Source organism: Convolutriloba macropyga, chromosome 15 (assembly GCF_964194025.1).
Source record: "Convolutriloba macropyga chromosome 15, txConMacr16.3, whole genome shotgun sequence".
Classification (NCBI taxonomy): domain Eukaryota; kingdom Metazoa; phylum Xenacoelomorpha; order Acoela; family Convolutidae; genus Convolutriloba; species Convolutriloba macropyga.
The window spans coordinates 41,653,215-41,671,535 of NC_134482.1; the positions used below are offsets into that span (position 1 = coordinate 41,653,215).

The 18,321-nt window shown below is 39.6% G+C and overlaps 1 protein-coding gene across 1 annotated transcript in view; it reads right to left on the reverse strand.

Annotated features, from left to right (window-relative positions):
* LOC142354747 (uncharacterized) overlaps window positions 1–13,974 on the reverse strand; it is a 32,138-nt gene extending 18,164 nt beyond the window's left edge. Inside the window, exon 1 of the mRNA XM_075407127.1 lies at window positions 13,318–13,974. Coding sequence (XP_075263242.1) covers window positions 13,318–13,347 — 30 coding nt within the window. The 5' untranslated portion in view covers window positions 13,348–13,974. The remainder of the gene's footprint in view (window positions 1–13,317) is intronic.
* Between the last annotated feature and the right edge of the window lie 4,347 nt (window positions 13,975–18,321).

An 18,321-nucleotide genomic window follows, 5' to 3' on the forward strand; every position in this document is an offset into this window, starting at 1 on the left:
TGATTAAATATTGATTAGGGGATATATGAAAGTTTTTATTATTTTAATATTTCTTTCAATTTTTGTTCAAGTTTTTTCGCAAGTTGGTTTTACGTGCTATTTACACGGTCTCTCTAGTTATACTAGTACTGGGATACGTTCACTGGAGTCAGTGAGGATAGAACCCGAACTATCCGTCTGATAATGGTTAATTACCAGCTAACTCTCTACTAGTGGTTTGCACTAAGTGGGACAAGAAATGATAGATTTAAAATATAAAAGAAGTGAATATAGAGTAGAGTAATGAATTAGAGTAATGTGTATATGGGTACCGTCTCGCTGGCTCTATGCTGCGGAGGTACCCATATACACATTACTCTAGCGGTCCCGTGTGAACCTGGGATAATATATCTGCATAGCCATGATGGGCGGTTGCCCGGTTATGTGCAACGGCTCTTAACGTTCTGAAGTTCCGAACCTATCCAAAACTTCTGAAACCACTTTTAAATATTACTTTTGACGTTACAATATTAACTTTAGAGACTTTTTGAAACTGACAGATACTACAAAAAGATTAAGCAGCCAATTCAAAGAAAAATTGGAGGGAATGTATAGGTGTACATAACTAATAGGCTTTTTTCAAAGCAAAAGATGAAGAAGCTGATTATCATCTTTCCTCAGAGTTTCAATAGAATGCGAAAGTTTGTATTTTGCAAAAGTTTTACTCAATGCTTAGAACAGAATTTGTAGAGATGTGTCTCTTGCAAACTGAATTTTTATTAAACTGCCTAACTGCTGAGGAAGTCAAACATTATTTTATGAAAACAAAGAACTATTTACAACATTAAAAAATGTTTGTTCAGCCCTCATTTCTGTATATAAAAGATTGTTTGAAATATCATTATCTTAACGTTATAAATTCCTCATTTAGAAGACAATGAAAAAATTGGGCGCTTTTGAGAGGCTTCCTAGTCATTAAAAACCAAAACGTTAGCGTGTATATTTTAAAGGAGATATTTCTTAAAATATTCACAAAATGGGTTTTCTTTCATTTCGATCTAATTCATATCATCTTGGTTGATGGGAAAGAGTTTTGGATCCTTTCTGCTAGCCCCCCCCCCTCCCCCCCCCCCCGGCTTAGTTAGGCACCCCCCATTTATAAATGTGTAAACATATTGTTAAAGCTACGTAATCTTTATACGTGAACATATATGAGCAATATGCATTTACTAAAAGCTAGCACAGCTATGGTTTGAAAGTATAACGTATTCAACCAAAATTTGTTGCATATAACGTTAACATCAATAAAAATTCCTGTATTAGATCAATTTTGGTGTTTTTGGCTACAATAAGGGCTTGATTTTTTAAAACTTCTTAAATAAACTATTCTAAAAGTGCCTTCAATCTAACTAGACACTCTTGTTTCAATGAAATGCAAATATCGCTCTCACAATTCGCGAAAACTTAGATTTTGGGGGGTACAAATTTAACGGCTATATAAGGCTGGGGGGCGAGTTTTTTATAGTGTGGAAAAAATTGAATTATGACAAGAAAACGAGTGATCAATAAGACTTCCCCAAATTTTTACGATAACCCTCAAAAATACGCTTTGTGAAAAATAAGATCACATATATCGTATTTTGAACTAAATGAAGGTGGTGTCACTTATTTCCAAACTCGCCCACAACGCTGATTTTAAAACTTGTAAAGAAGCCCAACAAAAGTCTCATCAACTGACGAATTTTCAGTATTGGCAATTCATATAGCCGGAAGTCAGGGATCTACAAAACTTTGGATAGAATAATTTGTAAATCGTAAAATCTGAATTCAAGGTTCCATTCAACAACACTTGAGTTAAAAATTCAATGAATAGCTCAGACTTTATGAAGAATATGATTTTCAATCAATAAAGCTGATAAACAGTCTTTCGTGGTAGATTCAATTCATAACCGTATAAAGCAACGTTTTAGCAAGAAAACAACTGTATTCAACCACGTATTAAGGCAAAAAGCACATCTAAATGGCCCGGCAAATCTAGCTATATTTGCTAGCAGGTATTTTGTCTGAGCTCAGATTGGTCACCAATACGTTTTCGAAACATAAAAATATTAAGCCTAAAAAGAGCGCAATCGATTTAGTATATTAGTAAGCTTAACGAAAATTTTGTTACACGAACTTTTTCTGAGCTTTCTATGCATATTAGATGTTAAATGGTTAAGAAATTACGTGATCGATTTAAATTCTCGCTTTAATTTAAATAGCGTTGCTCATTTACGCGGTAACATCCTCCGGCCGGGAAGAAAATGATGGGAGGATCGGTACAACTTTAACTAGTGGGCGGACGAGCGATCCGGACGACGCTGTCAGAGCCGTATCGGAGTTCTTCAATCCGAGCTGTTGGATAGCAAACCCTAGGGTTGCTTTCTTCAACGATCCAAACTAAATCACCGACCTTGAGGTGATGCTCGGCAGACGTCTGCCACTTAGTTCTACGATTCAGCGCAGGTACATACTCCTTAAGCCAACGTGTCCAAATTGCATTGGCGTAGGACTCTGCACGGGCGTACCGCTTACGATGATCGAACTCGTCGACGCCAACGATAGACGGAATTCCGGTTGCTTGGTTACAGAGTAGGAAATGGTTAGGTGTTATTGCGCCTAAGTCGGACGGGTCGGCGCTTACGGGAGTTAAGGGACGTCAGTTTAGTGCGTATTCGACCAGACAAAAAGTAGTGTTCAACACCTCATCTGTGAGGCGACGCGTACCGAGGATAGTGTAAAGTACTCTTTTAAAACTACGAACTAACCTCTCCCAGATGCCACCTTGGTGTGGCGCACTGGGTGGATTGAACCTCCACTTAATGCCCTTATGTGCAAGTTCGGTGGCAATGTTGAGCGTGTTCCATTTTTCCATCCATTCACGGAGCTCTTTCTCCACTCCAATGAAGTTCGTACCATTATCCGACCAAATCATAGCAGGAGTACCCCGACGGGAGACGAACCGCTTTACTCCCATTACACAGGAACTAGTGTCCATGGACAGGACATCTTCAACATGGACAGCACGAGTAGTGAGACAAGTGAAGAGAAATCCCCACCTCTTCTCAGTAGTCCGACGAACTGTGACGTAGAATGGGCCGAAGTAATCAACCCCGGTGTTGATAAAGGGAGGAGACTGGTGTGCAAGTCTCTCCTTTGGAAGGTCTGCCATGATAGGTTGAATGGTTGCTGCAAGGAACTTTCTACACAAGACGCAGTTTGATTTGATGGAACGCAGTGTGGAACGTAGTTTAAAGATGGCATAACGTTCCTGTACCTTTGACCGTAAGTAATCGATGCCCTGATGATGGTTCTTCAGATGAGTATGCCGCAAAAACAGTCTAACAAAAACATGAGGCGCATCCAGCACGATAGGATACGTAGTGTCAAAGTCAATTTCCACTAGCCGTCGGAGTCGACCACAAGAATGGATGAGACCACGAGGCCCAATAAACGGAGTAAACTGGGCAATGCGGCTGCTCTTTTTAAAGGATTTGTTGTCAAGAAGATCCTTCCTTTCAGTATTAAAGGACTCTCCTTGAGCCAGGTACTGAAGATGACGCTCGGCTTCGTCAAGCTCAACAGGGTCCGCTATGCTGCCGTCTACGGTGCGGTAACTTTCATGAGATGGTAAAAGACGGAGCACATATGCGGTGACACGTAGTAGTTTTTGATAAGAACTGAACTTATCAAACCGGATTAGATTAATGCTTTGTTCCTTAGGGGACTTGGTTACGGATGCGGCTGGAGATGAGATGGATTCATCATCTTGTTCCTTGGTTGCAACGCCGAGCTTGATGTTATCAACGACGTCCGTATTTGGTACAAAAGTGAATTGCTTAGTTCTCAAGAAGTCAGGACCCCCACCCAGCTACTTGATTGCAAAACTTCAGCGAACATACCACGCGTGCCAGCATCTGCCGGATTATCACAAGTAGCGACGTGGTTCCATTGGTCAACGCTGGTGTTCTCCAGGATTTCACTGACACAATCTGCAATGAAGATGGGGTATTTGTTTGTTGAGTTTATCCACTGCAAGACGATGGTACTATCTGTCCACATAAAGACTCTGTCCACAGTAACCGTTAATGCTCGGCAGATTTCCCTTTTAAACGGGCAGCGATGAGAGCGACTTGTAATTCCAACTTAGTGACTGTCATTACTTTCATAGGTGCAGCACGGGCCTTGCCCAAGACAAACGCCAGCTCTGTTATAATCTCCCCGGAGGTGCAATTTACTTGAGCCCTAAGAAATCCTACTGCACTGAATACGTCTTGCGAGCTATCACCAAACATGTGGAGTTCAAGATGTTCGAATGGTCCTGAAAAGTAATTTCTCGGCATAGTGATCTCAGCTAACCGCGGCAGTTCAAAACACCAGGCGAGGAATCTGTCAACTGTGCCTTTAGGTAACTCGTCATCCCAACTTTGTCCATTGACACGCCAAATGTCTTTCAAGATTAACCGAGCACCAACAGTGAACGGTGCGACGAGACAATTTGGTTCGTAGACCTTTGACACAAGACTTAGGACCAAGCGCTGTGTTAAACTTTTCGGGATGGTGCTGTTAGTACCCCTGCTCACAACCAGATTATCGTTTTTGTGATCCCACTTAAGCCCAAGCACGTGCATTGATTCCTCCTTTGATGAAACGATGACCTTCGGTTCAGTGAATTGAGCAGACCCATCAATTCGGTCAGCCAGATTTGGTACATTGCTTACAAACTTAGTAAGCTTGAACCCACCTAGATGGCGAAGATGTACCAGTTCCTTTGACCTAATGAGGACACTCTTTGACCTAATGAAGTTCTCAAGGACGGCGCAAATACTGGTGTACCACAACATTTGATTTTGGGTCCTCCCCCCACAAAAAGCGCAATGATGGTTGATCACATGGTAACACTCCAACTTGGAGGAACATTCCCTCGATGTCGGCGGATACGGCGAATGGATGTTTTCTGAACCGTAGGAGTACATAGATTAGGTTTTGCGGCAAGTCAGGTCCGGTGAGTAATGACTTATTAAGAGATGCGCCATGGAATTTAACTGCTCCGTTTAGTACCCTACGAACCTTGCCTGGCTTGTTCGGGTTAACAACTGGATGGTGTGGTAGGTACCACTCTCGTTCCGAGCGACTTTCCACCTTATGAGCATCTTTGACCCTTAGTAAGTAGCCTTTGTCTAGGTCTTCTTTGATGGTATTCGAGTACTTTTCCCTTAATGTCTGATCTTTCGTCAGCCGCTTTTCCAAAGACTTTAATTGAACAAGTGCTGAGAAATAATTGTTGGGCAGTTCGATGTTATCTTCAGCCCGTAGCATTGCGAAATCGTACCTTTTTCAATTATGCACGGTGGTGTTTTCAAAAATTTCATGCGCACGTGCATCCGAGGCGTATCGTGGGTCTACTTGCTTAAGTGCGCCGTAGGACTCCACGTCGTAACAAGATTTTACCTGACTAGCGAGTTCAAAATCCTGCTCCATATTAGCTTTGAAACAAGTCGAGACTAAACTTGAAGACGACGGTAGAGGGCCGCTTAGAACCCAACCTATGGGCAAGCGAACAGCGAAGGGCGAGGACTTCTCGTCGGCGGCGAAGTACTCTAACTGGCGGATGGCATGATACACATCCTGTCCAAGTATCATCTCGATGTTTGAATAGCAATATGTAACTGGGTCTAGAACTGCTAGGTGCGGGTATGTTTCCTGAAGTGCTTTAATGTTATTGACATCGGCGCCTACATTCAAATTTTCCTTTACGTAAGGGCTGACTTTAAATGGTTCAAATGCTTGGTTGTCGCGTGGTGTTACAATTAGTTCAACTAACTTAGTGTCTACAACCTCCTTGGTATTTATACCCTTGACTGTTAGTTTCAATGCTGTACCGTGCAAACCAAGTCTATTTGCCAGATCATTGGACACCCAAGAGTTACTGCAAGTGGTATCGCACAAAACTAAAGCCGTGGTATCTTTACCAGAAGAGCTCTTCAACTGTAATTCAGTCACCTGAAGGAGACCTTTCACATTACTCAGAGATGACAAAGTAGTGGTCTTACTCGATGATTGGACACCAGAAAGTTTACATTGATTTGCGCCAGCATTAGAATTATTGTTGTTGTTGTTTGAAGGGGATTTTGATGGATAAACCATCTCAGCTCCATGGAGAAGTGTGTTATGGGAGCTGTTGCAACCGTCCCTCCTGCATTTCCTGGGATTTGGGCATTGCCTGAACATATGCTTTTCTCTCACACATGAGAAACACAGTTTTGCTTCCGCCACTACCTTTGCTCGCTGAGTGGGAGACTTTTCTTTAAATACCCTACACTCCCAGATGCGGTGGTTACCTTTACACACAATGCAGCGAGGGGTTGCAGGCGTTGCCGATGTTGAGGCTAGTCTCTGAGCGCCCTTAGTTTGTGTATTAGCGGCAAAAGTTCTTGAGGCAACTTTGGTCTTTACTACTGAGTTGGTGTTATCCTCAGTTCTTGCCTTCGATGAAGTTTGTTTCATTAAATCATGTGCCTCCGCCTTCTCCTTCAACCAATCGTTGAAGTCAAGGAGTGTTGGCTTAACCCAATGTTTCTTCACTGCGAAGAGTGACCAAGACTCTTTCAGATTGGGGGGCAAATTTTGCACAGCCGTGTTGAGAAGTGAGGCGCTCTTAAGGTCTGAATCATATGAAAGTGATTTGAAGACCCCAACAAGACTTGAAATTGTTGCAAAATAGTTTACGATGTTATCACTATTGTGCATCTTTAATGGAGGAAAAGAGCTGAGTTTGTCTAAGTGTGCACTGACTACTGTCTGTGGTTGGCCAAATTTACGTTAGAGTGTCTTAAGTGCGTCCTTATACATTAAACCACAGTATGCGAACTCAGCGATGGCGATTTTAGCTTTTCCAGTTACAAGCGTTTTTAAGTATGTTAACTTGACATCATCAGTCAAAGACTGTGCGTCTATGGCGCTTTTAAATTGTCCGATCCATTCGTGCCACTGCAGGGGATCCCCATTGTACTGTGACAACTTCCACTCGGGCAGTGGATCGTTCTTCTTACTAGTAATTGCGTCCGCCAACTGCTTTATTAAATCCACAGAGACCAAAGAAGGAGCCGAAGGTGTGGGATGCGGCGGGCCACCCCAACACAACGGGTTCGGAACGGTAGCTCCACACGTTGGCGGAATGATCGGAGTGACAAGGGTGGGGCGGTACCTGTGGAAGAACTAAATGGATTTGCTTGCATGAAGCCTGATGTTACGTAATTCTGAGACACTGCTGCTGTTTGTACATGGGAGGAGCGTTGCGATGTAGTTATATGAGGGTTGATTGACGTGGCCGGTTGTACGGTGTATAAGTTTGCAGATGTTCGTACAAGTGGTACTGCATTAGATGGGACTGCTGCTGGAAAACGCCAGACATTTGGATCTGGAGTAGCAGGAGGTGCGTGGGTTATAGGGACAAAAATTTGGGGCTGAAAGCTCTTTTGTGGGTGTGGTGGATGAATTAATTGAGGTACGAAAACGTTTGCGGAGGAAATGAATGGTGCAGGCGGAGAAAGGGGTAACAGATTGACATTATTCGCCACGGGGTTAGTGGCTTGTAGTGGGAGTGCTTGTGGCGGCGGAGGAGCAAAACGAAATGCTGGTGAGATCAACGGAAAATATGGTGGTGCGGGGTTTAGAACGGGGGATGGAGGGGCTGGTACATTTATGTGTGCTTGTTGCGTATTAAGTGCTAGCGGAGCATTAACGAGTGTATTTAAAGGTAGTGAACGCGGAGGGCTGACTAAATTCAACTGTCCTGGCATGCTCGACCTAGGAGGGAATTGATGATCTAACTGTAAACCATCGAAGTGCATTGTTGCTTGAGACAGTTGTCGGGCTGTGTTTGGGGCGTTTAGTTGAGTTGACATACCAAAGTTTATTGGTGGTGATGGAGGCGTATTTTGAGGCTGTCGCTGCTCTTGCATGATGTTGTTTGCAACATGTGCATCATTGGTTACATTGGTTCTACTATTTGGTTCTTGCGGCTCATGGACAGGGAGGTTGATGTTGACCTCAACTTGACCAAGTGTATTGAGATTGAAGTGTGAGTTTGGAAGTTGAGTTGAAGATGGTCGTTGGACAATTGCTTGGTTGGATTGGGCGATGGAACCAGAAAAGGGCAAACTCGGTTCGTTTGCAACATCAGCCATGTTCCCGGCCGTTGACGAATTAACCCAACCTTGAACAAGTTTCTTGCTCTTGACTGAACTTCTTTCCGTAAAGAGCGCGCTCGATTTGCCTGTACTAGAACCGTATGATGATGGTTTTGTCATCAACTATATTTTATCAAGGGCTGCTTCAGCTATTTGCTTGCGATGTTCTTCGTCAAGTTGCTGTATTTCCAATTTTCGCTAATGCATTTGTGTTTCAATTTCAAGACGCTGTCTAGCAATGCGCAGCTCGGCCTTATGTTGTTTCTCAATTCCTACCTTTTAATTCTTGATATTTCCAAGTCTCTTTGACGCTGATTCGATCTTTTTGAGGAAGTCATGTGAGAACCTGATCCTGAATGGTAAGAGGTATACTGCTCTGCTGTCTCTTTGTCTTAGACCGAATTGACGTACCCTCGGGCAGTAGCAATGAACTCGTCAGTTTTCTTAGTTGCAGTCTTTAACCATTTTTCAAGGTTCTTACAGGTAACATCTGGATCTTCAGTCTTTTGTGCCAGATCAAAGAGCTCTTCATTCTTATCAGCTACTCTAGTAAAAGCAACTTTGCACTTCACAATCAGACGTTCGGTCTTAACTTTCCTGTCTTGCTTATCCGCAGCATTGTTAATTTCACCATAGATGTTATTAAGTTCAGCCTCTAACTTTGCTCTCGCACTATAAAGTTTGTTGAATTTGTCCTGCAGGAACCACAAGTTTAATTCGGTACTAATATAAATTACACACACATGCAACTACACAAATGGGTTATATCGAACCCTAGTGTGACGAATTGCCTAGCAAACCGACAAAGAGCAAAAAGGTTAGTCGAGTACAATATTACGCGGCGAAAAAACAGAAAGAACGGTGAGCGCAGAAAGCGCGACATGGGAAAGAACGGGGGACGGGACGGACGGGAAGAGACGCCGAACGGGTAACGCACAACGCAACGGGAAACCGGACGGACAAACGGGAGCGTCGGGCGAAAAGCGCGCGACGAAGCGGGGAAAATGGCACGGGCGGGGCGGGTGGCATGCGACGAAACGGGAAAACGATACGGAGGAGAAGGAAACGTCGAGCGGGTAGCGCGCAACTGGACGCAAATTCGGAATAGCACGGGAGGGAGACGGTAAACCACAAGCGAGGAGGCGGGAAAATCAACGCTAGCAGACCACAGCAACGAACCCAACCAAACAAACTAGCCGTAACTCCAGAATAAACTTAAGTCACACCCTAGAAAGATGGAGAGAAGCTACTGTCAGGTAACCTAGCACAAAACATTATGGGGCTTTATCTACGGCATCAAAACATCGAAACATCAAACAATTTACGGCAACGAAGTAGTATAACCAAAAGTCGAAAAGGTCAGGAAATTTACTAGCTGTAACTCCAGAACAAACTTAAGTCACACCCTAGCAAACCAAGATACCCAGACAACAAAAGTGCATATTACAAAAATTAATAAAGCTACAGCACATTGCTAGCAAACAAGTGTGGTGAAAGTCACGAAACAAACAAGCCGTAACTCCAGAATGAACTTAAGTCACACCCTAGAAAGATGGAGAGAAGCTACTGTCAGGTAACCTAGCACAAAACATTATGGGGCTTTATCTACGGCATCAAAACATCGAAACATCAAACAATTTACGGCAACGAAGTAGTATAACCAAAAGTCGAAAAGGTCAGGAAATTTACTAGCTGTAACTCCAGAACAAACTTAAGTCACACCCTAGCAAACCAAGATACCCAGACAACAAAAGTGCATATTACAAAAATTAATAAAGCTACAGCACATTGCTAGCAAACAAGTGTGGTGAAAGTCACGAAACAAACAAGCCGTAACTCCAGAATGAACTTAAGTCACACCATAGCAAGGAACGAGACTAAACAACAATCCTGAATACTAGCAGAAAAAAATTTTGCTACAGCAGAACTCAACATACTACATCATACAACAAATAAACGGGGGATAGAAAGAAACAAGGTGACACGGAAACAAAAAAGACGGAAACGAAAAAATGAAACCAGATAACTTGCGGAAAACGGATGGTAGTGAATAACTCAAAGAATGGGGAGAGCAAAACGTTTAGTAAAGCGCTATTGGAAGGAATCAACCACAAACTAGCCCGTAACTCGTGAGTAAACTAAGTCACACCGCCAGTCAGCGGGTAGACCCCCACAACAACGCAAGACTAAAAGACATTTCGGTTATCAAAGGCTTGAGTAAGTTCCGCCTCCTCGAACGCATGACGGGTGCGAAGCGTTTTACGACGGCGCTTTGAAAGTTTCTGCGGTCGGGAGCGTGTTATCAAGGACCGGAGGTTGTTCTTATGAGCTAAGACTATAGTGAGTGTTTTCAGCTCAAGCGCAGGCCTTTGGTGTAATGCTCTGTACTCTTTAAGTAAACTAGGGTCTTTCTGTTTACGTCTGGACACAATGTCTTTCACTAGATGGATGGTAACTAGAGTACTACGCTTGAGCTGATCTGAAATATCAGAAGTTCCCTCTCTGGGGCAATACACTATAGCTTCTATGCGCTCCTGATACTTTTCAACCACTGCAATAAGCTGTGAAGGTGCTAAAGGCTTATAGTTGTTGCTTCGATGACGTGAAAGCGAATTGTTCACTACATCATGCCATATAACTAGGAGCTTCTTATAATGAAAGAAATGACTCAACTGGAACTGCGCTGTTTTTTGGAATTTCAAAGCGTTAGGGTTGAAACTTAAACCCGGTAATGCGTAAACGTTACGTTTGTAACGATTTTGTGTTACTTGAGGCGCAGTTTCTATGGCGTGATGAAGTGAACTTGCAGCTAATATGAAAACCATATAATGTTTTTACACTACAAATGATTTGAGTTTTGCTCAAACTCCGAACCTTGATGTTAAATGCACGATTTTCACGAGTTACCATGAATAAGCGCTTATTTGAGGGAAAAAAATCAGTTACCTGATCTTTTTTTTGTGAAGTTTGAAAAATTTGACCAAACTTGTCTTTACAACATTTTAATCTATCTAACTACTATGTAAGTATGCTAGAATGATCGGATAGATTTTTTTCCCAATTTTTTTTTCAAATCTGGTCAATTTTTTCAAACCTTTTCCTTGCTTCGCGTGATTTTATTTCGTATAAGACTTTACCCGTCCCAATTACTAGTATTTAGCCCTATTTGGTCAATTCCAAAAATTTGACCAAAAATTTTCAAATTCGATGTTTTTCAATAAAAAATGTATGTGGTGGGTTGTCGGTGACCGTTATTCAACAAAAATTTGTTATTTGGGACAGGAAATGGGTTCTGGGGGGCTAGATTTGCCAGTTAAGTAATCAATTTAATGCTTCAAATTATAAAAGAATCGCGATCAAGTTTTTTGGATAGTTCTTACAGTTTTTTTTGTGTGCTCGAGCCATATCAAGGGACTTTAAGATTGTCATCGTGCTTCTCTCTCGGAATGTGCAACTTGCGTCTGATGCAAATACTGATTTCCTATGAGGCCTGGCGACTGGGCTTGATGGTGTTTTTGTTGTATCTGAATTTTTCTTTTGATACCTTTCTGTGCGAAGTGCCCTTCTAGACCTTCTGTGCTGTTTTTTAATCCGATAAAGGAAAAACCGACTCGGTTTCCAGCAAAGTGATCAACAAACGATAGTAAGCTTTATAATTGTGCTTATAATGATAATCAGGTTCAAAGTGTGTTAACTTCATTCACAAAACTAACTGATTGCAAGTAAAAAATTGCTTCGGGCTTCCAATAACATTGTAAACAGATTGCGTAATATCTGATAATCTAACACCCACTTGATGACATTTTGTAGTTGTTGACAATTTAATAAATTTCAAATTTTCCGCGTCTAGATTGACTCGGGTCAAGTTGTATATAGTCACCTGATTACGATTGGAAGGGAGTATAGTTGATTAAATCTGTACGCACAAGCAGAGATTACAATCAAAACACGCGATTAAATAGCCGGTTGGGTCAGTCGATCATTTGAGACGGGGTAAGTTGCCGTACGATAAGAGCCCACGAGGTATAAATGGGTGAAACGCAAGCGAGTGGGTTAAGCAAACCAGATAAAATATTCACAGACCGTCCCTTCTCCCGAGTCAGTGGTCAAATATTTACCCAACAACCGCCATACTTTCTTCACTAGCGCTCTGTTCTAGCATGCAGTGGTCTATTTAGGCCGGGAGCGGCTCCAAAACAAAGCTGATAAACAGTCTTTCGTGGTAGATTCAATTCATAACCGTATAAAGCAACGTTTTAGCAAGAAAACAACTGTATTCAACCACGTATTAAGGCAAAAAGCACACCTAAAAGGCCCGGCAAATCTGGCTATATTTGCTAGCAGGGATTTTGTCTGAGCTCAGATTGGTCACCGATACGTTTTCGAAACATAAAAATATTAAGCCTAAAAAGAGCGCAATCGATTTAGTATATTAGTAGGCTTAACGAAAATTATGTTACACGAACTTTTTCTGAGCTTTCTATGCATATTAGATGTTAAATGGTTAAGAAATTACGTGATCCTTTCTCGCTTTAAATTCTCGCTTTAATTTAAATAGCTTTGCTCATTTACGCCGTAACAATCAACAATTTAGAAAATTGTCTTCAATTACTGGTTTGCTAACGCTACTAAACAAGGATAAAAGATTGAAAGGTGAAAAAAAGCAAAGACGTTTAATATCTTAACCGATAAAAATTTTTGAAGCTTGTCTTCTCTTCGTTAAAACAAATAATTTTTACACTATAACAACAATCCCTAAAATCCTCTGAAGCTGAATCTTTGAGCTAGCTTGTGTTGCGTACAAATGTAATTCACGAGACTGTGATTCAATAAAATTGAGCGAAAATTGGTGATCCGAAAACAGCAAAAAATCTTGTCTGTGGATACTTCAAACGCTTTGGTTTTGAACATTACGAATGTTGCTGTTATTATTTGTTGACATATCGGCCACAGAAAACATGTACATAGCACTGAGTTTTGTTACTCCAATTTGATTAACACATTTGTTAAACAATGTTTATGTTTGAAACGATAATGTTTTTTTTTCATAAAAGCAAGAAGGATTCGCCAAGAAACGTTTATTAAGGTGGAAAAAATGATGACTAACCTCCCGGGTCGAGGTCCCAGTGCATTTCATTGCTGAATCATAGAATTTCAGTTTAACCAATCTCTGAATATTTGTATATGAAGCTTGCGACTATCGATCAGTCTATCCAGCACGCCTACATGCTGGTGTTAATCTGAACAGGATGAATGTTAGACCTCTGTTAGTCTGAACAGGATGAGTGTTAGTCCTCTGTTAGTCTGAACTAGATGAAGCCGATCGCACCGCTGTATGGTGAACTGGACAGTATGTATCGTCAATTTTATCAGTTCTACAGAAGGTACAGTGCAGTTCCTTGATAAAACATGATAACACATGATATATGAAATTTTCGAAAATCTATGAAAATGAGTAAAATGGCCGCTCGGGTGAATCTGTTCATGATCTGCTCCTGTGAATGTACGGAAGAAAAGTGATCCTGTGAATCAAAAAGAACTGCTCCTGTAGGGAGAATTGCTCCTTTATGGAGAACTGCTCCTTTATGGAGAAGTGCTCCTGTGAATCAGGAAGGAAGGAAGAAGAAGAAGAAGTGATGAAGTGAAGAAGAAGAAGAAGAAGAAGAAGAAGTGATGAAGTGAAGAAGAAGTGAACAAGAAGAAAGTACTGGGGTGAGGGGGGAACAAATGTGCGCTCGCGCCGGCCGTTTCGCAAGGGGTAGTGGTTTCTGGTTACGAAGGTAGAATTGTACTGGTGGCAAACGTACTGGGGGGAGGAGGGGGGGGGGGGGGGGGGGGCGTATTCCGACCCACTCCAATTTCCGTCGTCCAGTTTCGTCGACACAATGACTATTGGTATTGTTATCACCTTCCCGATAGGTTAGATCCGTCAGGAGGGTGTTTCAGGAAACCAATCTTTCCACAGATGTCTCAAACACCGTTCCAACCCAAAGAGTACGAAAAAGGTGGAACGCCGGTCTGCGCCCTTCTTTTTGTATTCAAATGTTGCAGTTAGTTTGAGAATATATGCACACAGATAAACAAAATTCTAAAATCTTTAGAACTTTTATCTCATTTAGTGCTCTATAAACAAAATTAACTGACGAATCTTTATCCCAGTGGATCTATAAAGTGCATAATCTTTTCGAGAAGTTTCGTTTCTATTCAACTCCAGGACCAGACATACATCTTCTCTTGGAAATTCTATATAAGAAATTGAGTGATTGTTCCGACCCCACTTGTGGGGGGGGGAGGAACTATATAATCAAACGGGTTTTTTTTTGTTCAGTCAATTTTGGCCGACCGATATATTCGTCGTAGAGAAATGTGACTGGTATCATTAAAAAGCTGGTTCAGCGTAGAATTCAAAATTAAAAAGATTGTTTTGATTTTCGTTTTTTTTCAAGGAGTTATCGAGCATTGAAGTTTTGTGTGAACACGGGATATTTGTTCAATTTTAGCGTAATTTTTCGCATAAATTAATATATTTTCTATAAAAATTGTATTTCGAAATTAAATTTCACGCCGAAAAATGGACCATTTTTGTGTTCCTAATAGACTAAAGGCAATAAAAAATACTAGTTCTGGTCTCATAGGGAAGTTCACTATCAGAAAAAAATTGAGTTCTATTTGAGAGCTCTTTTTTATAAAATTTTTCTCTTTTTTTTCTGCTTTTTTTATAGTCACCTAGAGACAAGTCAGTTTTTATATTAAGGTTCTATTAATGACAAACCTCTTTTATTTTCAAATAAAGCCCAATGATCAAAAAACTTCGTTTTCAAGGAATTGCTTATGCTTTTTTTGGCTTCGATTCTGAGTTTTCGTATTTTTAAATGAAATTTTTAATTTTTTTTGAGGTTTTACTAATTTTTTGGAGTATTATGGCATGGATTAATTGACTAACAGTGCAAAATGTTCCATAATGAGCATTAAGTGAACATATCCAGTGCTTTGAGGGGAGAGCTAATGACTGATAAGACTTAAAAAATAATTTTTCAATTTTTTTTGAACATAAAGAGTCATAATTTTATTATCGTGAACTGTAAGTCAGTACAGGAGTGACAGAACCCTCCTCATTCCTACTACAACCAATTTTAATCTCGTTGGCGGTTTTATCTTCTAGCTATTGGTTATATGGCAAACGAATACTTCAATGGCAAAAGATTTGAAAAAATTAAAAAATTATTTATGCATATTTTCGTATTATTGGTTACTTTTGAAATATTATCACATTATCCAAAAATTGAAAACTCCAATTGGCTTTAAGAAGATGTTCAGTGGATTAGCGATAAAATTTCATAGAAAGATTTATGGCTTAAAAGACTTCGATGCGTTATTTTTGCACTTTTCTATGGAATTTTTTGTTTTTGCATGTTTTTTTGTTGTTGTTTTAATAGTCATAAGACTTATTGTGATATTGTATTGATTACCTATGCATGACAAACATAAATTTACTCCCATAAGGCATCTTTGAGCGTATTTATTGACTTCCGTTGAAAGCAATTGAAATTATTGGCTGCTAGGAATTTAAAAATAAATTTTCGAAATTTTTTTTGAACACTAACAAATCTTAAACTTTTCCGTGAACTGTTAGTCAGTGTCAGCATTGACAGGGCCCACTTTCTTTCTATTGCAACTAAAAATAAGGTGGTTTTGGTCTTAGCTTCTGACTTCTGGTTATATGACTTCACTGACACAAGATTTTAATTTTTTTTTTAACATTTTTTGGTTATTTTTGTATTATTGGTTACCTTTGAACTCTTATCACATTATCCAAACTTTACACACATTATCAAAAAACATTTCTAAGCCGTTGACTTAGAGAGGACGTTCAATGAATCACAGATAAGTCTTTCAGGGAAAGGCTAATGCTTTAATTGGCTTCGACACTTTCTTCTCGCACTTTTCTACTGAATTTTTGCTTTTACATGTTTTTTTAAATATTTTTACTGTCATAAAACTTATTGTGATGTCTTGTTATCTATCTATGCATGACAAACAACCTTTTTCTCCTATCGGGTTATATCTGAGCGTAGTTATTGAGATCCGTCGAATGATTTTAGTTAAATGGCAGTTAAGAGTTTGAAAGTAAATTTTTTTGAACATTATCCAATCCTAAACTTTTTTTCTCGAAGTCTTGGTCGATGTCAGTACTAACAGAATCCCTTTCCGTTGTACTGCAGCCAAAATTAATCTGGTTAGCGGTTTTATCTTCTACCTATTAGTTTTAAAACTTCAATGCCACGAGGTTTCTTAATTTCTTTTTTATTTTCGGGTACTTTATTTTGGGATCCTTTTGAAATCTTATCACATCAGCCTACTGCTATTAGTCACCATTGGTTTAGGGAAGAAGTTTGACGGATCATAGATGAAGTTTTCAGAGAAGAACTTACGATTTGAATTGCTTCGACATTTTCTTCTGGAACTTTTCTACTGAATTTTTGATTTTTGCCAGTCTCTGTTGTTGTTTTCATAGTCAATAACATGTTGTAAGATCTTTCTGATGAAATATGACTGGCAAACAAACTTTTTTCCCATCGAAGCACAATTTAGCGTATTTACTGGAGTCTGTTGATAGCTAATGAATTTGATGGCGTTGATAATACGTGTTTTCTCGAAAATTTTGTGGTTCTAATGCAATTGCTCATGTTTGCTGATTTTTTGAAATTATATTGATAAGAAAAAAAAATCCCATTGCTCTTAAAAAACAATGGAAAATAGAAGAGTTTTTTTTTTAAACGTTCACTTTTTTATTGCCTTCGACACTTTTCTCGCTCAATTTCTTCTTGAACTTGCTGTTTTTGTTCTTAAGGTAGCCGTAAATTGGTGACAGGTCCCATAGGCTTGTAATTGAGGATTGAATGATTGATGTTACCCAAAACAGTCAGTTCATAGCGAAAATTAAAGTTTATGATAAACATTTTGAAATACTTCTTCCAACTTTTCAGTTTTTGTTGTTCTTTTTGTCAAATTGTAACTTATTTTCATCAATCAGAGGTCCCATCCAATTTCTTTTATTTCAAAAAATAACATATCTGTTGAATTTTTTTTTTCACTAGTGTTTTGTTTGTTGGACAATATGCGTTTTCTGAACGTTTATTGAGTGGCCAGTTTTTGTGTTTCTTTTTCTCTTCTTTCAGAACAATCGCGTAATAGTAGATCCCAATGGTTTTCAAATGTGGCCCAGGTAAACTTATTTAATCTCTCAGTATAAATCCTTCAGCTGAATTAGTAGAAATAACAATTGAAATAAAAATACATAATATTCAGATGATAGCTAATGATTTGAATGGTAGCAGTAGTTTGTGTGTTCGCAAATCGTTTGTAATTTTTTGAGTTTCTTTTGTGTTCGTTTCTATGGTTTAGTCTAACCAAAGACATGTCCTTTTGGTGTTTTAATAACTTTCTAGTAACTTATCAAAGATTAGTTAGTCAAAAGGTAATGATTTTTAAGATTTTTGAAATTTCTTGGTGTAAAAAATGTTGATTAATTTATAAGTTTCGCCTCACTGTTCGTTCTTTTTGTCGGCTTGTTACCTAGTCTCATTAAGAAAACTTTCCATCTGCTGTACAGTTAGGAAAAAGTTAACTTGTGTAGTTAAGGTTTTATCAGACTGCTTTTTGACGTTGTTACTAGGTGCTTTTAAAAATAGATTTTTAGTTTTTGCCCTGAAATTCTTCTTTGTGCTAATTTTTTTTTTGTTTTTTTGTCTCTTAGTCTCTTTGATGTCAGATCACGTTGGCGCTGTAATGAGTCATGGAATTTTGTAATTCAATTAGTAGATAGGTTGTGTAACGATTGTTTTAAACTCAAACGTCTATTTTTGTTATCTCTTCATTTGGTTGACAATTTAGTCAAAAATGTAGATGAGCTCGGGTCGGAACATCATGTGCGAACGCACAATAACGAGCCGCCTTGTTGTTTTTTGGCATTAAATTTCCTGCTCCACAGTTGCGATTCAAATAACAATTTTTGCACAGAAAGAGAACTTCGGTTATTATTTGCAATTTAAAAATTGTAATTTTAACATAAAAACCTATTAATCGGAGAGTGAATTTGAGAAACTCCATT